At 49.6% G+C, this 24,995-nt stretch overlaps 1 protein-coding gene across 1 annotated transcript; it reads left to right on the top strand.

Annotated features, from left to right (window-relative positions):
* The first annotated feature begins 10,643 nt into the window (after nt 1-10,643).
* Nucleotides 10,644-23,953, top strand: GUCY2D (guanylate cyclase 2D, retinal). The gene is made up of 19 exons (XM_014789533.2): nt 10,644-11,376; nt 11,460-11,764; nt 14,090-14,441; nt 14,777-14,861; nt 15,141-15,243; nt 15,663-15,764; nt 17,385-17,465; nt 18,804-19,010; nt 19,099-19,255; nt 19,805-19,954; nt 20,619-20,767; nt 21,293-21,456; nt 21,540-21,732; nt 22,007-22,181; nt 22,476-22,574; nt 22,702-22,796; nt 22,971-23,056; nt 23,232-23,341; nt 23,907-23,953. The coding sequence occupies exons 1-18, from the start codon at nt 10,644-10,646 to the stop codon at nt 23,323-23,325; spliced, it is 3,330 nt and encodes a 1,109-aa protein (XP_014645019.2). The 3' UTR covers nt 23,326-23,341; nt 23,907-23,953.
* The last annotated feature ends 1,042 nt before the right edge of the window (nt 23,954-24,995 follow it).

The following is a 24,995-nucleotide window of genomic DNA, read 5'->3' as shown; positions in this document are numbered from 1 at the left end:
TCAATGGATGAATGGATAAAGAAAATGTGGTATAGAAGTACAATGGAATATTATTCAGCAATGAAAAAGAAGAAAATCCTGCCATTTGCAACAACGTGAATGGAGTTGAGGGCATTATGCTAAGTGAAATAAGTCAGACAGAGAAAGACAAATACTGTATGATCTCACTTATATGTGGAATCTAAAAAAACTTGAACTTACAGATACAGAGAACAGATTGGTGGTTGCCAGAGTTGGGGGATAGGGCGTGGGTGAAACGGGTGAAGGGGGTCAAAAGGTACAAACTCCCAGTTATAAGACACATAAGTCCTGGGGATGTAATGTTCAGCATGATGACTATAGTTAACAATACTGTACTGTATATTTGAAAGTTGCCAGTAGAGTAGATTTTAAAAGTTCTCATCATAAGAAAAAAACTTTGTAACTGTGTGAGGTGATGGATGTTGACTAAAGTTATTGTGGTAATCATTTCACAATATATACATAGATCATTATTTTGTACACATAAAACTAACACAGTGTTATATGTCAACTATATTTCAATTTTAAAAAAAAGGTAAGCCTAACCAAACTAATCTATAGGGAGAGAAACAAGTGTTTGCCCTGGGCTGGGGGTAGGAGAAGACTGACTGCACATGGCCACAAGAGAATGCTTTGGCGTGATGGGAACGTTCTATACCTTGGTTGGCGTAGTGGTTACAGGGGTGTATATATTTGTCATAACCCCATCAAACCATACATTTAATATACATTTATTGTTTCTGAATTTTATCTCAGTAATTTTGGTTTAAAAAGAAAAAACACAAAGTTCTCCTCTCCCCCTCTGTTCTTGTGGACTCAGGTCTCTCTGTCGTCTCTCCTCATGGGTTGGCTGGTTTGAGCTTCCTCACAGCGTGACGACCTCAGGGCAATCAGGCTGCTTGCATGGTGGCTTTTATGACCTAGCCTGAGAAGGCACATAGCATCGCTTCTGCCATAATCACAAGCCCACCTAGATTCAAAGGGAGGGACATAGATATACTTTTCAATGGGAGGAGTGTGGAAGTCACATTGTGCGACATGAGGGATATTGTTGTGTCCATCTTTAGAAAATGCCACAGCAGTTCACATTCCTCCCACATGAAAATACACTCCCCCCTTCCCCCAAGTCCCTCAAGTCTCATTCCATTGTGACACCAACTCAAAGTCTAAGATTTCTTCATCCAAACCAGGTCTAGATGCAGATGAGGTTCCACAGGTGCAGTTCACCCATTTTCTGCAGCTCTGAGGGTACCTGACCCGAATTAAACATGAGATCACCCCAGCTCTGTGGGGTGGGAGCCTGGCCTCATAACATTCTGCCAGCACTTCCTGAACACCTTCTACACGCCAGGCACTGTGTTAAGCTATGGAAAACCTGGGTGAATGAGAAAGACCCAGAATCTGCCAACACTAGCTTGTGTCTAGCCTTTTCCTCCATGGCTGCCACTGAGTGAATTGATTCCACTACTCAGATGTCATGCCCAATTGTGGGAACCTCCTTCAGGTTCCCTAACTTTAGTACATTCAAATTTCAGACCTCATAGCTGTATTCCATGCTGAATTTAGATTTTTACATATCAGCTGATAAACTAATATTGGGAGGGGTCACAAGGTGGCCCTACCATTCAATCTTATTTTCCATTTTGGCTACATCCTCATTTTTACCATTTTTTGAATATTTATCTTATGGGAAATTGGAATGCTGAGAACATAACTTTCATAAACTTCATACAATTGAGATATCTTTACCCACAGGAGGCTGTTCATTGGATTTAAGCTGGGTGAACTGGTGGACTGTGCATTCAGTTGTTGAGAAAAGGAACAAAATACACAAAATTCTAGAAATGCGTCATTGGAGATTGAATCTAAATGCCATGTATTATTGGGGACTTGATATCAAATATATTTGATAATGTACTTACGTTATTTGGGAAGAGAACCTTTCTTATAGCCTGTAAATCCAACTTTCCCTCATTAGACCCAAGTCTACATTTTCAGGTGTGCCACATAGCAAATAAAAAAGTAGAGAAAAGCCTAGATATTAGTTTCCTATAGCTACTATAACCAGAAACTTGGTGCCTTAAAACAACACACATTTATTCTCTTACAGTTCTGGAAGTCAGAAGTCCAAAAGCAGTTTCACTGGGCCAAATTAAGGTGTTGGCAGAGCCGCACTCTCCATGGAGGCTCTGGAGAATCCATTTCCTGGCCTTTTCCAGCTTCTGGAGCTGCATTCCTTGTGTTCCTTGGCTCGCGGCTCCTTCCTCCATCTTCCAAGTCAGCAGCGTAGCGTCTTGCTTCAGTCCTCACATTGCCTTCTTCTTCTGTCTCAAATCTCCCTCTGCCTCCCTTAATAAGGACATTGATGATGGCATTTAGGGCCCACCAGGATAATCCAGGATAACTCCCCATCTCAAGATCCTTACCTTTATATACATTCAAACAGAGGAACACTATTTAAGGAAATGAGGTAAGTTCATATCCAAGAACATAGGAAAATGAGGTAAATTTATATCTAAGAATGTGGGATAACGCCCAAGGTATATTATAAAGAGAAAAGTAGAAATTAACAAGCAACAAACAGTTAGAAGATATAATACACTAGAAGAGCAATTAAAAGACAGAATACCTTCTAATAAACTTAACAAGAAACATACCAAACCTATTTAAAGAAAAGTTTAAAATACTACAGAAGGACACAAAAGTACACTTGAATAAATCAACACATATGCCATATTCTTGCATAGAGAGATTCAATGTCATAAAATATGAATTTTCCATAAATTAATTTATAAACTTAGCACAATAACAACAAAAGTACTAATGCTTTTTTAATAAACCGAGACAAATTGACTATAAAGGCCATATAAAAAATTAATGCATAAGACTAGCCAGGCAAATTCTGGAAAAGAAGAGCAATGAGACAGGGGATAGGAGTAGCTCTCCTAGTTATTTAAAAATATTATAACATTTCAGTAATGAAAACAGTATGGTACTGGTTCATATTAGAAGACTGACCAATGGAAGAGAAGAGGAAGCCCAGAGATAGACGCAGACACATTCAGGACTGTCCTTTCTGAAGAGTATGGGGAGAAATGAATTATTCAGTGCATAGTAATAGGACAGTGAGAGCCAGCCGGGAGAAAATAAAGTTGGGTCCATAACTGATGCTTTGCGTCGGGATAAATTCCAAATGGGTCAAAGATTTAAACATCAAAAGTGAAACTATAAGCTCTAGGGGCCGGCCCCGTGGCTTGGCGGTTGGGTGCGTGCGCTCCGCTGCTGGCGGCCCGAGTTCGGATCTCGGGCACACACCAACGCACCGCTTCTCCCGCCATGCTGAGGCCGCGTCCCGTGTACAGCGGCTAGAAGGGTGTGCAACTGTGACATACAGCTGTCTACTGGGGCTTTGGGGGAAAAATAAATAAATAAAATTAAAAAAAAAAAAAGAAACTATAAGCCCTTGAAGAAAACGCCAGAGAATTTGTTTATAACCTTGGCGTGGCAAAGGCCTTTCTAATAATGACTTAAAAGTCCAAAAAGCATTTAAAAATTTTAAAAAGACACATTTAAAAATACACTTGGCAAAAACACACTCACATTATAAGCAACTGATAAACATACAAACTGGGAAAAATATGTTTTTGCAAATCATATCGCAAATGTGTAATTCTCCTGACATTTAAAGAGCTAAAAAATTATAAAAGACCAATAACCCAATAGAAAAGTAAGCAAAGGATATAAAGTGTCAATTCACAGAAAATGATATACAAATGGCTTCTAAATATGAAAATATATTCAGCCTCACTTATAAGAGAAATACAGATTTAAACTACACTGAGATGTTTTTGATGTCATTTTTTTTTTTAAAATATCAGACTGGAAAATTTGAAAATGCACTCTGTATCCAGGCTGTGGGCAAAGAGACACTCTAGTTATTGCTGGTGGGAGTATAAATTGGTATAATCCCTATAGGGGACAATTTGGCAACATCTATCCAGGTGACAGCGCATCTGCCCCTTGACTTGGCAATTTACCCTACAGGTGTGCTTGCACACATGTGAAATGAAATCTGTACAAGGTTATTTATTGGAGCAGTGCTAGTAATAGCAAAAGATCAACTGGTTAACCAGGTTAGGGTGCCTCCATTCAATGGAATACTGTGCAGCTATAACCAGCTCTATGAAACAAGAAATGGAAAGGCTTCCAAGATCTATTGTTAAAATAAAATAGTAAGATATAGTGTTACCTCTTATGTAAAAAAGGGAACTGTAAGAAAATATGTTTTTATTTGCTTGTGTATGCAGAAGGATCGCCAGAGGAAACATAAAAATCCATCAAAGGTTGCCTCTTTGGGGGAAATGAGGTGACAGGAGACAGGGGTGGGAGGGAGACAAACATTTAAACATAAACTGTATTCTTTTTTACTTATTTTATTTTTTAATCATGTAAATGTATTAGCTTTTTATAAAACGGATATAAAATAAAATATTTTTTAAGGAGGGAAACAAATTGTAAAGCAGTATAGAAAATGATTTATTTTCTCACATATGCATTTTTAAAAGCCATTAACAGTGGTTACCACTGCAGGGTTTTTATTTTTGCTTACAGATTTTTGTCTGCTTTAATTTGTTCAAGAAATGAGCATTGTTTCTGTAATCAGCAAGAGCAAAAATGGTGATTTTTTTTTGGGCCGGCCCCGCGGCTTAGCAGTTAAGTGCGCACGCTCCGCTACTGGCGGCCCAGGTTCAGATCCCGGGCGTGCACCAACGGGCTGCTTCTCCGGCCATGCTGAGGCTGCGTCCCACATACAGCAACTAGAAGGATGTGCAGCTATGACATACAACTATCTACTGGGGTTTTGGGGGAAAAAAAAAGGAGGAGGATTGGCAATAGATGTTAGCTCAGGGCCGGTCTTCCTCAGCAAAAAGAGGAGGATTAGCATGGATGTCAGCTCAGGGCTGATCTTCCTCACACACACAAAAAAAAGGTTATTTTAAATTTATTTTCTAATTTAATAGGGGAAAATGATTTATTTCTATGTTCTCTCCTCCAAGACAAATTGATTATAAAGGCCATATAAAAAATTAATGCATAAGAATAGCCAGGAAAATTCTGGAAATGAAGAGCAACGAGACTCGGGATGGGAGTAGCTCTCTTAGTTATTTAGAAATATTATAATATTTTGGTAATAAAAACAGTGTGGTACTGGTTCATGTTGGACAGACTGACTAAATGAAGAGAACAAAAAGCCCAAATAGATGCAGATACATAGTTAATATTCTTTAACTGTCACAAACTGCAGTTTAATGGAATCCTGGCTTTCACCCTCTATTTTTCAGATTCGGTGTTCTTTTCTAACTCAACTTCAATTATTTTTTGAGATTCAGACTCCCCCAGAAATTGCTTGCTATTCTGAGATTCAGGCCAGACTGGTTTCAAAAATCCTTTGCCTCATTTAAACCAAAGGAATCATTTTTTTTCTTTATCTACTGCTGCAGTGATTCCACAACAGAAACTTCTAATTCCCTCTGTCAACTCCAAGGTCATGACTTCATGGGGAACAGGGGAGGGACTAAAAATCCCAGGAGAAAGACCTTTTCCCTTTCCCTCTGAAGAAGAGGAACCAAGATCTTCCGGAGGGGGAGCTCCCCCTGCAGCTGAGGTTATTTATAGGAGCTGGATTTAAATATAATTCTGCCCTCTGGGAACTCCAGCAGAACTGCTGCTTTAAGAGCTGGCCCCACCCTTTATGTAGGAGGGCGTGTTTTGCTTTAGTACCTTACAGATTGAATACAAATTTATCAGGCAACAGACAAGAAACATAAACAAGCTCTGGCCTGGGTCACTGGAAGGGAGGGGCAGTGTGGTGGCTGGGGTCTGGCTGTGTAACCTTGGCATGAGGACCAGGGTGGATTAAAATACTCTGCCCCTCCAATACAAAATGGTGCAGCCTCTGTGGACAGTATGGCAATTCCTCAAACATTAAACATAGAATTATCATATGATCCAGGAATTCCACTGCTACGTATATACCCAAAAGAACGGAAAGCAGAGACTTGAACAAAAGTTTACACACCATGTTCATAGCAGCATTGTTCACAATAGCCAAAAGGTGGAAGTAACCCAAGTGTCCATGGACATATGAATGGATAAACAAAATGTGGCATATACATATAATGGAATATTATTCAGCCTTAAAAATGAAGGAAATTTTGACACATGCTACAACATGGATGAACTTTGAGGACATTATGCTAGGTGAAATAGGCCAGTTACCAAAAGACAAATAACTGCCTGACTCCACTTATATGAGGTCCCTAGAGTAGTCAAATTCATAGAGACAGAAGAGAATGGTGGTTATCAGGGACTAGGGCGAGGGGAGAGTGGGCAATTATTGTTTATTGGGTATGAAGTTTCAGTTGGGGATGATGAAGAAGTTTTAGAGATGGATAGTGGTGATGGTGGCACAACAATGCGAATATATTTAATGCCATTGAATTGTATACTTTTTTTTTAAGTTTCCCATAGGATCATTATGTGGTTTTTTTTTTTTGAGGAAGATTGGCCCTGAGCTAACATCTGTTGCCAATCTTCCTCTTTTTTTCCTTTTTTCTCCCCAAAACCCCAATAGATAGTTGTATGTCATCATTGTACATCTTTCTAGTTGTTCTGCGTGGGACACTGCCTCAGCACAGCTTGATGAGCAGTGCTTAGGTCTGCGCCCAGGATCTGAACCTGTGAACTCTGGGCCGCTGAAGTGGAACACAGGAACTTAACAGCTATGCAACTGGGCCAGCCCCTGAATTGTATACTTAAAAATGGCTAAAATGGTAAATTTTATGTTATGCACATTTTACCACAATAAAAAAAAGTTAAAAAAAATTCTGCTCTTCATCGGTATCTACATTACCTGTCACTTCACGAGCCCTAGAAGAAAATCAGAAAATTATGGACTAAACCAAATAAGTCTCTGGGCCTCAGTCTCATCATCTGTGAAAGGAAGGGTTGGGTGGAGAATCCATGATTCCTAGTAGAGATGTTGTGTCAGAAGAGGAGAGATTTGGGGAAAATACCCCTATGGAAAGTAGGAAGCCCAAGACTATATAAATGAACATTGACACCTACTAGATTTTGAGACTCTACTATAGGTCAGACATTAACATTTTTTATTTAAAATTTTTTTATTTAAAATTTTTTAAAAATGCAAATTATAAAATATTTCAAACATACAGAAAATCCCTAAATATAGTGATTAAAGGTACACCTCCATGAGATCTTAACTCTTTATTCACTGCTGTATCCCCAGAGCCTAGAACAGTGCCTGGCACATAGTAAATTCAATGAGTGTTTTTTGAATGAATAAATGACTCCTTAGACAAGTCTCTTCATACACAAATAAACGTTACTTTCTCTAGGGCAGTTCCTACAAGAGGAATTGCTTCAACTCTACTAAGTTAGCTGCCAAACAGCCCACCAATTTTACATCGTCATCACCAAAATATAGGGTTTGTGTTTTTCCCCATATCCACACCAACGTTTGGTATTGTCACACTTTCTTATTTTTGCCAATCTGATGGATGCTAATGGTATTTCATGGTTTTATTTTGCATTCCCTTGATTATTGGTGAGGTTGACCATTTTTCCTTAGGCTCTTCTTATGACTTGCCTGTTCATACCCTTTGCCCATTTTTCGACTGGGTTATCTTTTTCATATCATATATATTTTTGATAGTTTGTTAATGTTTTGCAAATATCTTCTTCTTGTTGGTGGCTTACGTTTTCTCTCTGTGATATGCTTCTCTGACCAGCAATTTTAATTTTAGTGTTTTCAAATTTATCAGTCTTTTCCTTTACGGTTTGTACTTTATATGATTTATTTAAGAAATCCTTTCCTACCCTGAATTGATAAAGACATTCTCTTTTTTATGTAAAAGTTTTTTACTAACTCTTATTTGGAAATCATTTCAAACTTATAAAATGTTGCAAAAATAAAAATTGTACAAAGAACACTCATATAATTTTTACCCAGATTCACCTAGTGTTAACATTTTACTTTATTTGTTTATCATTTGATTCATATTATATATATAACACATCATATGTAATATATATGATATATAATATATACATATATTTTTTATGAACTCTTTGAGGGTAAGTTACATACATTATGGTGCTTCATAGCTAAATACTTCAGTGAGTATTTCCTACAAATAGGGATAGTCTCTAACATAATTACAGTACTGTTAAAAATTTACATTGATAGGCCGCTGTCCCCGTGGCCTAGTGTTCAAGTTTGGAGCGTTCCGCTTTGACAACCTGGGTTTGGCTCCCAGGTGTGGACCTACACCACTCGTCCGTGGCCATGCTGTGGCAGCAACCCACATACAAAATAGAGGAAGATGGGCACAGATGTTAGCTCAGGGCAAATCTTCCTGAGCAAAAAAAAAAACTTTTAATTTACATTGATAAAACACTTTTATTAAATCTCCCATTCATAACTCATATGAAAATATTCATGTTCATATTTTGTCAGTTGACAAATTTGATGTTAATTTTCTTTGTAACATTTATACATATTTATAAGTCCTATAACCTTATAGCACTTTTTAAAACTCTTTGGTACAGGTGCCAAACTAGAGGCAGGTATTGCATTTAATTATCATGTCTTTTTAGCTTCTTTTAGTCTGGAACAGTTCCTCAACCTTTATTTGTCTTTTATGATATCGACATTTTTGAAGAATACAGGCCCCTACTGTTTTTTTTAGTAGAATGCTCCTCATTTTGTGTTTATCTACTGTTTCCTCACGATTAGACTGATGAAATGCACTCTTCGCTGGAAGCCTGCATAGATGCCTATCATGTGGTACTGCATCTATGCAGTATTAAACAGGTGTAGTATTGTGTTTTTCTCAGGGTACCACATCTGGAGGCACACAATGTCTATCTGCCCCCCATTGGTTTGTTTTGATCACCTGGTCGAAGTGTTGCCCGATTTCTCGACTCTACAAGTACTGCTTTCTGTTTTTTTGCTCCTTTCCAACTCATAAGCCATCTGTAGCGAGACACTTCAAGACATGCAAATATCCTGCTCCTCCTCAAAATTTCTCCCTAGCTTTAGCATCCACTGAGGACTCTTGCCTGATCCAATCTTTGCCACGACGCTTGAAAAATTGTTCATTTCAAAGCTTTTATGTTTTGTCTTTATGTATGTCTTTAACCTTTTGTATAGTGTGAGATGGGGATCTAATGCTCTCTCCTCCCTCCCCGTCCCATATGGCTGACTAATCAGCTCCATTTGTGGAATAGCTCATTCTTACCCCACTGATAAGACATGTCCACTTCTTCATACGTCAAATTTCCACTTTTGCTGGGTTAGTTTCAGTGCTCTCTATTCTGTCACGTTGGTCTATTTGTTTATCCCTGCACCAATACTACACTGTCTTATTATAGTTTTGTAATAAATTTTGATATATGGTAGGACAAGTATTCCATCATATTCTTCTTTAAAATTGTCTTATCCATTTTTGTCATGCAGGCAACTATATTCATTGTCACAGGTAAGTTTCACAATAACCTTCAGAGAGATTAAGCAACTTTGCCACGGTCACAAAGCCAGTAAGGAGGAATTTGAACCCAGGTCTGCCCAAGGTCAGAGCTCTTTCCATCACTTCCTGGGGCTCTGCCTTTCCCAAGGCCAAAGGCATGGTTTTCTAGGCATGGAAAAGCAGAGGTCAGAGAATCAAGTGTGGGCAGGTGAGGAAAGAAAGGCAGACTGAGACAGGTTTGGGTTTGGTCTCTGGGGTGTAGACTTTGCCAACCAAGGGATGGGCTTTGGACTCGGCTAGAAGAACTGGAAACAAGATTGGAGGGAATGGGACTGAGAGAACTCCCACCCAAAGACTGATCCCCCAGAAATGTCCGTGGGCACATCTTTTTGCTTTCCAAGCTGAGCAGGGTAGTGTGGCAGCGGCCTGAAAGGGGGGCCTGCAGCTGCTTTTATGCTGGGAGTTGTAGGGGGCTGGGGGTGAGGGGGCAGCATGGAGGGGAAAGAATCTGGCTGGCTGCTTGGAAGCAAGGATGGATCCACCCTAGGGAGCCTCATCCTCCACCAGCCCCTTCCTGCCTGATTAAGAGACCCTAATCAGCTTGGGGAGATTAAGCGCTCTGGCCTGCTGTTCCCACACTCCCCCGTCCTGGGCCCTGGCAAAGGAGACCTGGGGGAGGGCGTCAGAAGCAGGATCGGCCCTGTGACCCCTCACCCCAGCCCTGGGCCGCTCCGGACTTTCCGGTGAGTGACAAAGGTCCCTCCTCACGGATTCCAAGTCCCTTTTGCCCCGGACAGGCCATGGAGGGGCGTGGGCGTGACCCGACTGAGCCCCGACGGCTCTGATGAGGGGGGAAGGGCAGACAAGGGGGAAACGGGAAGCAGAGCAAAGCGCGGGGTTCTTCCAGGCTGCACCCCTGAGCCCATACCGTTGTCGAAGCCTGGAGAGGGGGATGTGGAAGGGGAGACATTCCACGGGGGAACTGGGCTTTGAGAAACTGGGGACTGCAGAGGGAGTTCTGGGGCGTCTCATCTGCTCATCCTGCGCTCTTTATGCTCCTAGAAGCCGGCAATGAACGCCTGTGCCCTCCTCGCAGGTGGGCTTCTCGACCCCCGGCTCTGCGCCCCCGCGCGGTGGGCTCGGTCTCCGCGCTGCCTTCTCCGGACCCTGCCCCGGCCCCGGCCTGCTCTCCGGCTCCTGCTGCTGCTGCTGCTCCTGCCGCCCTCCGCCCTCTCCGCCGTATTCAGAGTGGGGGTGCTGGGCCCCTGGGCCTGCGACCCCATCTTCGCCCGCGCCCGCCCGGAGCTGGCCGCCCGCCTGGCCGCCGCCCGCCTGAACCACGACCCTGCCCTGGAAGGCGGCCCCCGCTTCGAGGTCGCGCTGCTGCCCGAGCCGTGCCGGACGCCAGGCTCGCTGGGGGCGGTGTCCTCCGCGCTGGCCCACGTCTCCGGCCTCGTGGGTCCGGTGAACCCTGCAGCCTGCCGGCCGGCCGAGCTCCTGGCCCAAGAGGCGGGGGTCGCGCTGGTGCCCTGGGGCTGTCCTGGGACGCGAGCGGCCGGCACCACGGCTCCGGCCGTGACACCCGCGGCGGATGCCCTCTACGCCCTCCTTCGCGAGTTCCGCTGGGCGCACGTGGCCCTGGTCACCGCCCCCCAGGACTTGTGGGTGGAGGCGGGACGCGCACTGTCCACTGCGCTCAGGGCTCGGGGTCTGCCCGTTGCCCTAGTGACCTCCATGGAGCCCTCGGACCTGTCTGGGGCCCGGGAGGCCCTGAGGAGGGTCCGGGACGGGCCCAGAGTCAGAGGTAGGCTCCCCTGCAGGGTGCGGGGAGGTCGGCAGTCCCGCGGGCAGCGGGACGGGCGGTGAGCGGAGTCTCTGTGTCCGCAGCAGTGATCATGGTGATGCACTCCGTGCTGCTGGGCGGCGAGGAGCAGCGCTGCCTGCTGGAGGCCGCAGAGGAGCTGGGCCTGGCCGATGGCTCCCTGGTCTTCCTGCCCTTCGACACGCTCCACTATGCCTTGTCCCCAGGCCCGGAGGCCTTAGCGGTGCTTGCCAACAGCTCCCAGCTTCGCAGGGCCCATGATGCGGTGCTCACCCTCACTCGCCACTGTCCCCCGGGAGGCAGCATCCTGGACAGCCTCCGCAGGGCCCAAGAGCATCAGGAGCTGCCCTCTGACCTCAATCTGCAGCAGGTAGAGGGAACAAGGAGGAGGAAAGAGGGGAGGAGAGCCGGGGAAGAGAGCAGGGGATAGCCAAAGGGAGGCGAGGAGACAATAGACAATGGGAAAAGAAGTGGATAGAGCCAATGGAATGAGAGGAGGATGGAGAGATGGGAGAGAGGAGGAGGATGCCAACAGGGAGAGAATAACTAGCAGCTCTAGCTGTTCCGGAGTTTCCTGGGGGATGTAGAGGCTTGGGGCATCTTCGTGTATGAGGATTGCTCCTACAGAGCAGGCATGAGACCCCTCAAGCCCAACTCCAAGGAGTAAACTCTAATGAACTCTACACTGCAACATCTTTTGTAGCCTACTTAAAAGTAAACCCACTTCCAACACCACCACAACGTACAGTCTATAATAAACAGTCGGTGTTCTTAAGAGAGCAGGAAGGAGGTAGGATGCAGATCCAACCTTCATGCCCAGTTCAGAGGTGTTTGCTCTGGGGTTTCGTCTGGTGGTCTTCACTTTTTGAGGGCCTTGACATCTTGTGAGAAGCAGAAGGCCTTATGTGGAACCAGGGGCTTCCATAACCATTTAGATCCACAGCTTATTCCCAGCAACCAGCTAATACCCAGGATTCCGTGAGAACCCAGAATCCCAGTTCAGACCATCTAGCTCCACTCCATTCACAAAAGGGGAGATAGACATTACTCTTTTGAGATAGAAACCACTAAGATAGAAGGGAATTTAGATGTCAGTGGGCAGTAAACTAACCAGCACAAAGACCCTACTCAAAGGGGAGCACGTGAGAGAGACTGTGAGTCAAGGGGGTTAAAATATTTTCCACAAATGCCCCTAGTCTCCCTCAAGAGGATTTGGGGTAGCCAATGGGGAGAAAGGATGGGAATGGTCAATAAGAAGAGAAGAACAAGAGTTAGGAACAGTGGTGAGATGGGATGGAGGGCAGATGGAGAAAGATGGATGGAGGAAAAAACTTTTCGGTTCTGAGTAAGTAGCACAGCCTTCCACCCAGCTGCCCAAGTGAGACCCCTGGAAGTCACCCTTGATTCCTCTGATCTTTTCCCCCTACATCCAGACACCAAGTAATGTCACTTTTATTTCCTAAAGGTCATTAGAATCCATCCACTTCCTCCATTTTCGCTGTCACTGCCCTGGTTCAGGCCATAGCACCTCTGGCCCAAGTCCCAAAACAAAATCTCCCAGATGGTCCCTGCTTCAACTCTCACCTGCCCCAGGCCTTTCTCCACCCAACAATCAGATCAACAATCAGAACTTCAGAAATCTGACAAATCTCACTGTGTCACACCCCTGTTCAAAGCCTCCTAGTGGCTTCTCTCACCCTGCACAGATGCAGGTCTCTTCACATGGTTCACCAGGTCTCCTGTCTTCCTCTCTTCCATCTTCCTTGAACTTCAGCCAGAGTGAGCTAAATGGGTTTCCTAAATGTGTCTTTCTCTTTTACCTCTGTGTTGCTGGGTGTACTGTTCCCTTTCTCCTGTCCCTACCCACCCCCAGATAATTCTGACTCATCCCCTGAGGGATGGTCACTTCTTCTGGAAGCCTCTCCTCCTCTGCCAGCCTGGCTTGGGCCCCTGTTTCCTGTCTCTGAAGCTCCCTCAGATATGCCTCCCCACACTCTGTGCACTGCTTTGACATCCCATCTGTCTCCTCCTCTAGACAAAAGAGGCCTTGGGACAGGGCCTCTGTCTTGTACACGGATATCCCCCTAGTGCTTTACTGTGAGAGATGGGAACTGGGAATAACAGAGAGGCTCGATGAAATCAGGTGGTAGCCTTGAAAAGAAAAGAAGGAAAAATAGAAAATAGAAGCCAACCAAAAGATGGGAAAGAGGCTTTTAGGTGAATAGTAGATAATGAGAGTAGTAAAATATATACAGGGATCATATTGATCATTTTGCAATATATACAAATATCAAATCATTATACTATACACCCAAAACTAATATAATGTTATATGTCAATTATACCTCAATTTTAAAAAGTTAAAAAAATATATGCAGAGAAACCAACAGGAAAGAGAAGAGAAGGGCTGTAGATGAGGGAGAGTTAGAATTAACCAAAGATGAGAAGAGCCTAACGATCCTAAAGAGAGGGAAGGTCGGTGGGGAAAAGGAGTAGGATAGCCAATGGGGAGAGAGGAAGAGATAGCCACTGGGGAGGGGGAGGGATTTGGGCAACCACTAACTAGGAGGTGGGAACAGCGAATATGCGCGAGGCTTGAAGGGCCTGAAGGGCTCTGTGAAAGGATAGGTGGGGCCTTCCTGTCTGTTTACAGATCGTCACCCCGAACCCAGGGCCCCCTACTCTCCTTCCCCAGGTATCCCCACTCTTCGGCACCATCTACGACGCTGTCTACTTGTTGGCGGGCGGCGTGGTGCGAGCGCGAGCAGCTGCAGGTGGCAGCTGGGTGTCCGGAACAGCCGTGGCCCACCACGTCCGGGATGCTCAGATCCCCGGCTTCTGCGGGGCCTTGGGAGGAGCCGAGGAGCCCCCGTTTGTACTGCTGGACACGGATGCCGCGGGGGACCGGCTGTTCGCCACATACATGCTGGATCCCACCCGAGGCTCCCTCCGCTCCGCTGGGACCCCGGTGCATTTCCCTAGAGGGGGACGGGGACCTGGGCCCGACCCCTGGTGCTGGTTTGACCCAGACAACATCTGTAACGGAGGTGAGGGCTAGCACACCAGCCCCCACTGGGACAGTCACCATGGACCCTCCACGTAGTGGTCAAAGAGTGAACTCTCGTCCTGTAACTCCTCTTAGAGGCCCTTCCACGTCCTCCTCAACCCTCTGGCTCATGCAGGACTCCTCTCTTGCCGAGCCCCCAACGCTCTCTGGGAACCTTTCTAGCATTCCCAGGCACTCTCCTTTGCGGAACCCATGGCCTTTCCGTAGATCCGGTTCCTGGCTCCCATCCCCCTTTGACATGATTGCTTGCCTCCCTGGAGAGGGTGCCTCCCCTCACTGCAGTCCTCAGCGTCCCTCCTCTCACTGCCTCTCCAGGAGTGGAGCCACGCTTGGTCTTTATCGGCTTCCTCCTGGCGGTTGGGGTGGGGCTGGCAGGGGCCTTCCTGGCCCATTATGTGAGGTGAGTAGGGGAGTGAGGTAGGTAGGAGGTGAGCTTGGCTCTCTAGCTGTCAGAAATGCATCTGTGCAGCAAAGACAGCAGGCGGGGCTCACTCAAGAGCAGAAGAAGGGAGGATTTTTTTGGAGGGGAAAAGGAGGATGCATCCTGGAGGGCTGGCAGAGTCCCAGGGGATGTCTGATTTGGGGATGACTGCCCTCCCCTGAGCCAAAATTATCCCCTGCTGGCCCCTTCTCATGGACCTTGGTCCCCTTTGTGGAGATGACCTCCTTTCCCTACCAGGCACCGGCTACTTCACATCCAAATGGTCTCTGGCCCCAACAAGATCATCCTGACTCTGGACGACATCACCTTCCTCCACCCTCAGGGGGGCAGCTCTCGAAAGGTGGGGGAGGCAGGGAATGGGGATTCAGCTGTATATCTGCCTTGTATATCCTCCCCTTGATATCTGGTCCCCGCCCTGGGCCAGCCTCACTTCAGCCCCCAACTGGGAAAGCCTGGTTTCTGTCCTAGTTCTGTCCTAGGTCTGAGCTCTGGGGATCAGCACCCTCATGTGTGCAATGAGGGTAACAGCCCCTGTGCTGGCTGCTTTCCTGGGGCAGTTGAAGCTCCAACAGGAAAATGAATATGTTTGTTTTGTAAACTGTAAAGTGCGGTGCACTTGGGAAGTAATGTCATTATCACCTTCCATAATCAAGATTCCTTCCCCTCCACTCTTTAATCCCCAGAACTCAGCCTGACCTCAACCCAGGACTCTGGCCCCACAGTATATTTTGAGCCCTTGCATTGACCTCTATCCTCCAGGTGGTCCAGGGGAGTCGATCAAGTCTGGCTGCCCGCAGCGTGTCAGACATTCGCAGCGTCCCCAGCCAGCCCGCGGATAGCTCCAACATTGGCCTCTATGAGGTGAGCTTGACCCCCAGCCAGGCTGAGCTCTCTTCCTGGAGGGGCAGTGAGAGGAGGGATGTGAGAGGAGGGATGCTCAGGTCCGGGGCAGAGAGGAGGCACCCTCTCTAGGGAGGTAGCAGTTGTGTCGTTTCCTGCAGGTTCCAGGAAATAGGGATGGGAGCCCAGAATGGAATCTAGGGAGAGGTCATGGATTCCCTAGGGGAGCATCTGGGAATCCACCCAGCTCCAGGATTTTCCCTTAGCCGTTATCCGGGTGAGGGCTCCTTAGAGGCCAATCACAGCGGCTCAGAGGCTGGAGGCCTGAGCTGGCAGGGAACATGATGGCCTCTGAGGCCATCCCCCACCCTTTTGGGAGCCTCTGGCCCTGCCCCTCAATGATCCAAGCCTTCAGGTTACATTGGGGCAGGGTGGCATCTGGGATGTGGTCTCATGGTCACAAAAAGGACATTTCCAGGGCATGCATTGTTCAGGATGGGGAGTTTCCAGACAGGGCTCTCCCTGACTCCAGCCAGACCCATGTCTTGGCCCCACCCAGCATTTCCACCCAATTCAGATCAGACTCAGGAATAGCAAACCTTAGAGGGGAAAAGAAAGTCACACACGGACATTAGGCTACTAACTATGGGGTCAACAAATCGGAATGTGGTGGGATGGGTGGGAGACAATGAGAACAGAGTCAGAGAGCCCTGAGAGAGCTCAGCCAATCAAGAGAGGAGGGGAGATTTAGAGCTCCTGAGTGTTAGGTCACAGAGAGAATGCAGAGGCTCGTAGGGTGTCACCTAGAGGCCATCACGGCCGTTTTCTGAGAGGGGCACTATTGTCATTATGGGCAGGTTGTTCTTCATTGTATGTTCCTGTGCCTTGAAGAATGTTTAGTGTCTCTTGTCTCTGACTCTACACTAAACGCAACCTCAGTTCTCCTGACAATTAAAAATGTCTCCACATTTATTTCCAAATGCTCTTTAGGGGTCACTACCAAACCCCCCAAATTCCCTTCTAGTCCAAATCCCTTACCAATAGACAAGGCCAGCTACATAATTTGCAAGGTCTAGGGCAAAATAAAAATGAAGGGCCCCTTGTTCTTTCAAGACGACGATGGTAAATTGTTGAACCAAGCTCGGGCCCTTCCGAGCATAGGGCCCTGTTTGACTGTGCAAGTGGCACGCCCATGAATGGCCTTGCCAACAGCTGAGGACAATGAGGCCCATAGCCTGGAGGGGAGCTGCCTGTACTTCACAGTTAGTCTATAATAAGGACTGATCTACCCAGACTCCTGACTCCCAGCACAGTGCTCTCTCATGGCAACAGATGGTGATGAGTGCTGTGATTTCAATGACATTTGTGGTGGTAAGAGCTCGCTTAATAGAGCTGCTGGTGAGCGCATCTGGGGTGGTGAGGCCATACAGGCCTTCTGCATCTCTCTAACCAGGGGTGGGCTCTCACGCAGCTGGCTGTGAAGTGGACTGACAGACATCAAACCCCTTGCTCCCGACGCTCTTTGTCATATGGAAGATGTGTTCTGGGGCAGTGGGCCAATGAAAATGTGGGGACTCTAGGCCTCCTTGCATTAGGGGGTTTGAAGAAACTGACTTCCCTACTCCCATCTCTCTGCCCCAGGGAGACTGGGTTTGGCTGAAGAAATTCCCAGGGGATCAGCACATAGCTATCCGCCCAGCAACCAAGACAGCCTTCTCCAAGGTGAGAGCTGGGCCTGTGATAGGGTGTGGTGGCCATCATCTCCTCCCTCCTTGCCTTCTCTTTGCAACTGGGTACAGAGCTCGGCCCCAATGTGTGAGAGAACAAGAGGTCTCAGTAAATTGTCCCCTCATTTCTAAAGCAGGTTCCCATTATGCTCTCTCATAACACGAGTTTTTTCCTTTGATGTTCTTATCATAATTTGTAATTGTATGTTCATCTGAGTGCTTGCTTATTGCTTATCTGCCTTCCTTGCTTGTCTGTAAGCTGTTAGGACTTCCCTCCTGCCCCCTCCATTGTATTTCCAGCACCCAGCAGTGTCTAGAACATTAGAGAGATTCAATGAATGTTTGTTGAGTGAATGATAGAAGATGAAAAGTGGGTTTCCAGTTCTGTGCACAAAATGGCCTAGTTGATACATTCTGAGTGAAGTGGAAAGTTGGCTATAAACTGGCTTATTCTCGTCCTTCCAACCTTAATGCCTTATTCCCCCCAACAGGAAGGAAGGCCTCCTTCCTTCCCTGACATCGCCACAGGAGCTATTGGTCACAGCTGCAGACTGACTTAAGTGGACTACTTGCATGGGTCAATGGACTTAAAAAAAAAAAAAAAAAAAAATCGCCATTTAACAGCAGGTGTTTAAAATGAAAAGAAGCCCCTTACTGGGCACGTGGACAAAAAAAAGCTAGAAAGGGCACCTGGCACCTGCTAGCTCCCTTTTTCCCAGTATGCCAGATTGTGAGGGCACTCAGTCCTGCGGAGTGGGTGTGGCCTTGTTGATGGCTCCTCTGGGACCACAGCTTGGCTGCTCTGTCCCTCCTTCACTAACCTGGGGAGGATGTCTCAGACGTATCTGACACAATGATGTAACCGAGGGAAGCGGCCCCTGGCTGAGTCGCTGACACAAGCCATTTCTGGTGTTTCTTGAAAGTAATGCAGCTTCTCCCTGCAAAGGCTGTTACATCAGAAGGGGAGGGTGGTGGTGCCAAGGGCTTCTCCTTCATGAGGTGTTTTCCCTTAAGACCCTGGGCAGTTCAAAGTCTTATGGTTAATAAATCAGAACCTGCCTGGGTCCTGATTACCAGGGCAAGGTTGTCTTTTCATTCATAACATGAAGCTAAACCATGCTCAGTATTTGAACAGTGGCCTTTGACTATGTTGTCTTCTCCAGAAAAAGAAGTCATCTGTAGAAGAAAGTACCCCTATATGCCCTATAGACCGTTCCATTTACCATTTTTATTCCATCTTCCGAGTTTGGATACTCAAAAACAGACCTGAATCACAGCCCCTCCCCACATTGCCCCCAGGACAGAACATGCCTGTTAACTTTCCCCCTCTCAGCTCCGCGAGCTCCGGCATGAGAATGTGGCTCTCTACCTGGGGCTCTTCCTGGCGGGGGGAACCAACGGCGCCGCCGCCCCCAGGGAAGGCATGCTGGCTGTGGTCTCAGAGCACTGTGCCCGGGGCTCCCTCCACGACCTGCTCGCCCAGAAAGACATAAAGCTGGACTGGATGTTCAAGTCCTCCCTCCTACTGGATCTCATCAAGGTGTGTGTGTGGGGGGGAGGGGGGTGCAGGGAGGAGAGGGCAAGGGAACCTCTCGGGCTGAGGCTGCCTCGTACCTCACCCCTTCCAGGGAATGAGGTATCTACACCATCGAGGCGTGGCCCACGGGCGGCTGAAGTCACGGAACTGCGTGGTGGACGGGAGGTTCGTGCTTAAAGTCACCGACCACGGCCACGGGCGACTGCTGGAAGCGCAGAAGGTGTTACCGGAGCCTCCCAGCGCGGAGGGTAGGAAACCCCGGTTGCCTCCCGCAAGGACGAGCATCCCGCCGAGATCCCCATTATTTCAAGGGCCCCTCCTTGCCTCCCTCCCTCTGCCTTCACACTCTAGCCATCCCACATCCACTGGACACACCTCCTGCTACGGAAAAGGTCTTGGGACCTCTGAGATGAGCAGGGTGGGCTCTGTGACTGGGGAGGCGGGGGCTTGTCAGGGGGCGGGAATTGAGCCTGAGGGGCGGAGCCCCTGCCTTTGCTGCGGAGTCGGCTCTAAGTGGGGCTTTGCCTAAGGGCGGGGCTTGTGCCAAAGGGCGGAGTCTTCCCTGGGCACCAGTTTGAAGAGCGGGCCCTATTTGTGAGCGCGGGCTTTCTCTGAGACAGGCTTTGGGTTTCTGGTAGTTTCTCTTGGGGATAGCTGTTAACTTCCAGGCTGCAGGGCTAGACTCAGACTGGGGGGTTGGTGAGCGGTGCAAGCCTAGGTTTTCTGGTGAGAGTGGGAGTCTGTCCCAAGCGCCCTCAAGGCCCTCCGCGTGCCCAAGCCCCCTTCCCCATCCCCAGACCAGCTATGGACAGCCCCAGAGCTGCTTCGGGACCCGGCCCTGGAGCGCCAGGGAACGCTGGCAGGCGACGTCTTCAGCCTAGGCATCATCATTCAGGAGGTCGTGTGCCGCAGCACCCCCTACGCCATGCTGGAGCTGACTCCAGAGGGTACGGACGCCCTTCGCAGAGGACGCCCCTCGCATAGCGTTTGGGTCAGAAAGGCACCCAGATGTTAGGCAGGCCCAGACCAGACCCAGCCTCCCTCTTTTCCCTAAAGCCAGGTGATGAGACTTAATTATGTGTGCCTCCCTTAAAGCTGGGATCTGAAAGAGCAGGGCAGTGGAGGGCCAAGCATCAGGATGGGAGGGGGCGGCTCTTCGGTGCCCAGACCTCAGAGGTTTCCTCTGTCCTGATCCTGGACCAAACCTGCCTCCCCAGCTGACAGAGCAGGCTCATCGCTGGTTCTTAGGGGCCCCAAGGAGGCAGCAGAGTGAGGGGAAAGAGGGAAGAGAGCAGTCAGATCTGGTTCAAATCCATATTACTTATCACCTATAGGACTCAGCAAGTTACTTGATCACCCTCTCACTTTTCTTATATGCAATAAATATTAGTTTCTTTGCCTGTCACTTCTTACTGCCCCCTGCCCCCCAGGGTTCAGAATCCTCTTGTTACTGGCAGCAACCTGGCTCCACACTATACTCCCCCACTTACTGAAGCTCTGATTAAAGGGTCCCCTTCCAGTCCCCTCATCTTGGGCTTCAACAATCAGGCCAGAGTCAGAGGTGGCTTCCGCTCTGGGGCACCCCCTCTCACGGTCCCCTCATGCCTCCAGAAGTGGTGCAGAGGTTGCAGAGCCCCCCGCCGCTGTGTCGGCCCTCAGTGTCCATGGACCAGGCGCCCATGGAGTGCATCCAGCTGATGAAACAGTGCTGGGCAGAGCAGCCGGACCTTCGGCCCTCCATGGACCGCACCTTTGACCTGGTCAGGGGCTGGGATTGGGGGAGGGCTGGGCTGGCCTCTTGTCAGCAGCCTGGGGATGCTGCAGGAAGGCAGGCTGGCAGGACCTCTGACCTTCCAGTCTACTTCCTAAGGGGTAGCCTGAGGACTGGGGGTTTGGTGGGGGCAAAGTTAGAACAGGAGCTGTGGAGGCCTTGGAACAGGAGACAGATCTCTGGGTAAGAAAGATATTTAATTCAATTCTAATAATATTTATTGAGAATCAAGTTTATGCTCAGCCTAGTGTGGCAGAAAGACCCTTGGCCTGGGGGTCCAAAGCTGGGCTGGTTCCAGTGTCCTGTCAATTACTAGCTGAAAACAGCTAACCCCTTGGAACCCCCATTTCCCATGTGCCTCCTGATAATGTCTGCAAACACAATGCCCAGCACCCTGGGGGGCTTAGTGAGTAGAAGATGAATGGAGGGAAAAGGATCAGGCACAGTGCACCCCATGAGATGGGCATGACAACGCAGGTCCTCAGCAGCCCCACCAGCTTCCTCCTCCTACTAGTTCAAGAGCATCAACAAGGGCCGGAAGACGAACATCATCGACTCGATGCTGCGGATGCTGGAGCAGTACTCCAGTAACCTGGAGGACCTGATCCGGGAGCGGACGGAGGAGCTGGAGCTGGAAAAGCAGAAGACAGACCGGCTGCTCACGCAGATGCTGCCTCCGTGGGTGCCAGTGGGGAGGTGGCTGGGGAGGGCAGCTGGAATCCGGCCAAACTCCTTGTGACCTCATGGCCTGCCATCCCCAGGTCTGTGGCTGAGGCCCTGAAGATGGGGACACCTGTGGAGCCCGAGTACTTTGAGGAGGTGACACTGTACTTCAGCGACATCGTGGGCTTCACCACCATCTCAGCCATGAGTGAGCCCATCGAAGTGGTGGACCTGCTCAACGACCTCTACACGCTCTTCGATGCCATCATCGGCTCCCACGATGTCTACAAGGTGGGGTGTGTAGGGGGCAAGCCCTCCTTCAGCTTCAGCCTCCAGCCCAGCCCTTTCTGCTCAGCCACCAGCCCACCTGCCCCAGGCCACCAGCCCAATCTCCTTTCCCAGCCCTCTTGTCCCTTATCTCTTCTGCCAGTCCCCAGCTCAGTCCCCCAGCTGGACGGATCCCCAGGATGTCTGCACTATCCCCAGTTTAGGCCTCCTGACAAGGGACAATCACTTTGGGTCAGAGGGGTGCGCAGTCCTGAATTTGCACAACCCCTTTCTCTAGGTGGAGACAATTGGGGACGCCTATATGGTGGCCTCGGGGCTGCCGCAGCGGAATGGGCAGCGGCACGCGGCAGAGATCGCAAACATGGCGCTGGACATCCTCAGTGCTGTGGGCTCCTTTCGCATGCGCCACATGCCCGAGGTGCCCGTGCGCATCCGCATCGGCCTGCACTCTGGTAAGTCCCGGCCCTCCGGGGCTCCAGCCCATCTCCCTCTTTAGGGCCCGGCTCCACATTTCCTAAACAGGAGGCAGACTCGTGGAGTGGGTGGGTGAGGGGACCTGTCCTGAAGCCGCCTTTGCGTAGCAGACACTCCTTGTAATTGAGAGGGTACACTAGAGAGTGTTTCTCTGGGGAGCTGGTGGAGATTATGGGGTGCTGAAGTCCCCTAAGGCCCCAGGTGCCGCCCAGCCGCCAGGCACGCCCAGCTTCAGCCCAGGCCCCGCCCGCCGACCCCCCGCGTCTCCGCAGGCCCGTGCGTGGCGGGCGTGGTCGGCCTCACCATGCCGCGGTACTGCCTGTTTGGGGACACGGTCAACACTGCCTCGCGCATGGAGTCCACCGGGCTGCGTGAGTGTGACGGGGGCGAGAGGGGCTGGGGGAGGTAGGGCGACGTCACGGGGTCCGAGGGGGTGACGGCCCGGGAGGGGGACTGCGGGAGGTGAGTCGCGAGCTCACGGCGTCCCCTCGGTCCCAGCTTACCGCATCCACGTGAACATGAGCACCGTGCAGATTCTCCGCGCTCTGGACGAGGGCTTCCAGGTGGAGGTGCGAGGCCGCACGGAGCTGAAGGTGAGGCCGGGCCCCGCCCCCACCCCGTGACCCCGCCCCTGCCCCCTCCTGGGCGGGGATTGGAAGACAGCTCCGGCACCTGGGACCCGAGGTTTCCCGGTTCCGCTCGACCTGGAGATCCACCCTCTTTCACCCTAGCCCGCCTAAGTCCTCCTCTCGCCGGTGTCTCCCCAGGGCAAGGGCGCCGAGGACACGTACTGGCTGGTGGGCAGACGCGGCTTCAACAAGCCCATCCCCAAACCGCCTGACCTGCAACCGGGGTGAGGAGCCGGCGTCGGCGGGCAGGGGGAGTTACAGGGCGCAGGCTGGGTGGACCCCTTCTCCCTGCGTCCCGCCCCGTGTCCGACCCCGTCCGGCGCGAAGTAGCAATGACCTGGGCCCTGCCCTCCCACCCGCAATTCCCCCTCTCTGAGGCTGCCGCCCCCTTGCCCGCAGGGCCAGCAACCATGGCATCAGCCTGCAGGAGATTCCCCCTGAGCGGCGTCAAAAGCTGGAGAAGGCGAGGCCGGGCCAGTTCTCCGGAAAATGAGGCCGGGCCCCTACAGGTGCTGCCCCTACGCCTCCTGCCCCCCTTCCAGTCTCCCCTCAGACTGGGGCTACATACACCCCTGGGAGAGGCTTCCTGGGGGACAGGTGCCTCTTCCCCAGCCTGAGGGCCCAGCACTACCTGCAAAACTTCCCACCCAAGCCAGGTGTCCCTGTTCTTCTCTGATTTCGTGATCGCAAGCTGGTTCCTAAACCCAGGCATTTCCCCTGGGAGGGAAGCACCAGCCGCAGGGATTCTGGTTCAGTAGGTCTGGAGTGGTTCAGAAATCCAGATTTGGGAACCCCTGTAATCATGGCCTTCTGTGACCTCTCCTCTGACCCCCACTGTATTAACCAGGCCTCCCCACCAGGCCTCACAGGCTGTGCACTGCACAAGAGACAGAACTCTAGGGGTCAGCATTCACCAGAGGACAAGGTAAATGCTGCCTCTGGAGTTCCGTTAGAGCAGAAGCCCTGCCCACTACCCTCTTTCAAGAAACTCTGATCCATGACCCTCCCCTTCCTAGGTGAACCCCCCTGACCACTTTCCACGATGTCCCTCTGAGACACTTCTCTTTCCCTCAGGATGATTCCAGAAGGTCATTTTCCTGAAAGTTGCTGCTACAGGTGACTGAAAGTCTGGCTAATACCAGTGGTTTCTGTCCGGCTCTGCCTCAACGGATTCTGGGCCTTTACAAGAGCTGGTTGCAAACCAGCTGTGTGACATTGGGAAAGTCTCATGCACTCTCTGGGCTTGGGTTCCCCTCCATGGCGAGATGAGGAGTGGCCTAGGTTGTTTCCACACCCCCCAGCACTGACAGAGGGACTTCAGAACAATTGGCTTTGGGATGTGGGGCACTGTGCATGTGGCCCCCAGCCCCAGTGATCCTGAGCCCATCAGGGGGTGCTCGGCACTTTCCGGGGCCTCTCAAGGCCCCAGGAAGGAGGATCTGAGATTGGATGCCCTAACTCCAGAGGAGGTAGAGACAAAGCACGGGTTGTCACATGGCCTGAGGAGGCGGGGCCTTCTGTTGAGCCTCAAGCTTCCTTCCCTTCTCCATCCCTCACCAGTCAGCACCTGGCTTCTCCTCCTGTGGGCATAACCAGGTAACTTGCCCAAGTGCAGAGAAAAGCTTGCTTCAAGGCTTTGGGGAAAGGAAGGTAAACAAATTGCACCAAACCTTTATTAACCAGAACACCTAGGACCAGGAGTATTTTCTGTGTAGACAGCAACTCCTCTCGGCAACAGTGTCACCCTCTTCCTGATAAGTCCCCAGCTGAAGTTTCTTCTGTGGAACTCTGATGTTCCATAGCTAGGCCTTGGCACGTTTGACTCTGGGTGTCCTTCACCATTGCAACAGAGCCTGGCAGAACTTAGCAGAAGCTGCAGCCGCCCAGGCTGCCGTCATAGGTAGTGAGCATCCGGTCCCTAGCGGTGCTGGAGCAGAACTGGAGACATCACTGACCAGGGATGTAACAGTCAGAGGGAACGCTTAGGTGGAAGGGTGAACTAAATCCTCACCACACAAGGTGTGGGTGGTGGACCAGCAGCAGTGACATCACCTGGGAGCTTATTGCAAATGCAGATCTCAGGCCAAACCTATTGACTCAGAATCTGCATTTTAAGAAGTTCCCTCAAGTATTTATATGCACATTCAAGTTTCTGAATCATGG

Source organism: Ceratotherium simum, chromosome 16 (genome assembly GCF_057802395.1).
Source record: "Ceratotherium simum simum isolate JZ-2026a chromosome 16, ASM5780239v1, whole genome shotgun sequence".
Lineage (NCBI taxonomy): Eukaryota > Metazoa > Chordata > Mammalia > Perissodactyla > Rhinocerotidae > Ceratotherium > Ceratotherium simum.
The sequence above is the reverse complement of the archived record's forward strand: the minus strand, read 5'-3'. Positions and strand labels throughout refer to the sequence as shown.

Coding starts and splice junctions, on each gene's coding strand:
- GUCY2D (XM_014789533.2), top strand. CDS start 10,644: ATGAACGCCTGTGCCCTCCTCGCAGGTGGGCTTCTCGACCCCCGGCTC. Junction 19,011..19,098: donor TCCTACTGGATCTCATCAAG/GTGTGTGTGTGG, acceptor CACCCCTTCCAG/GGAATGAGGTATCTACACCA. Junction 19,955..20,618: donor GCTGGAGCTGACTCCAGAGG/GTACGGACGCCC, acceptor TCATGCCTCCAG/AAGTGGTGCAGAGGTTGCAG.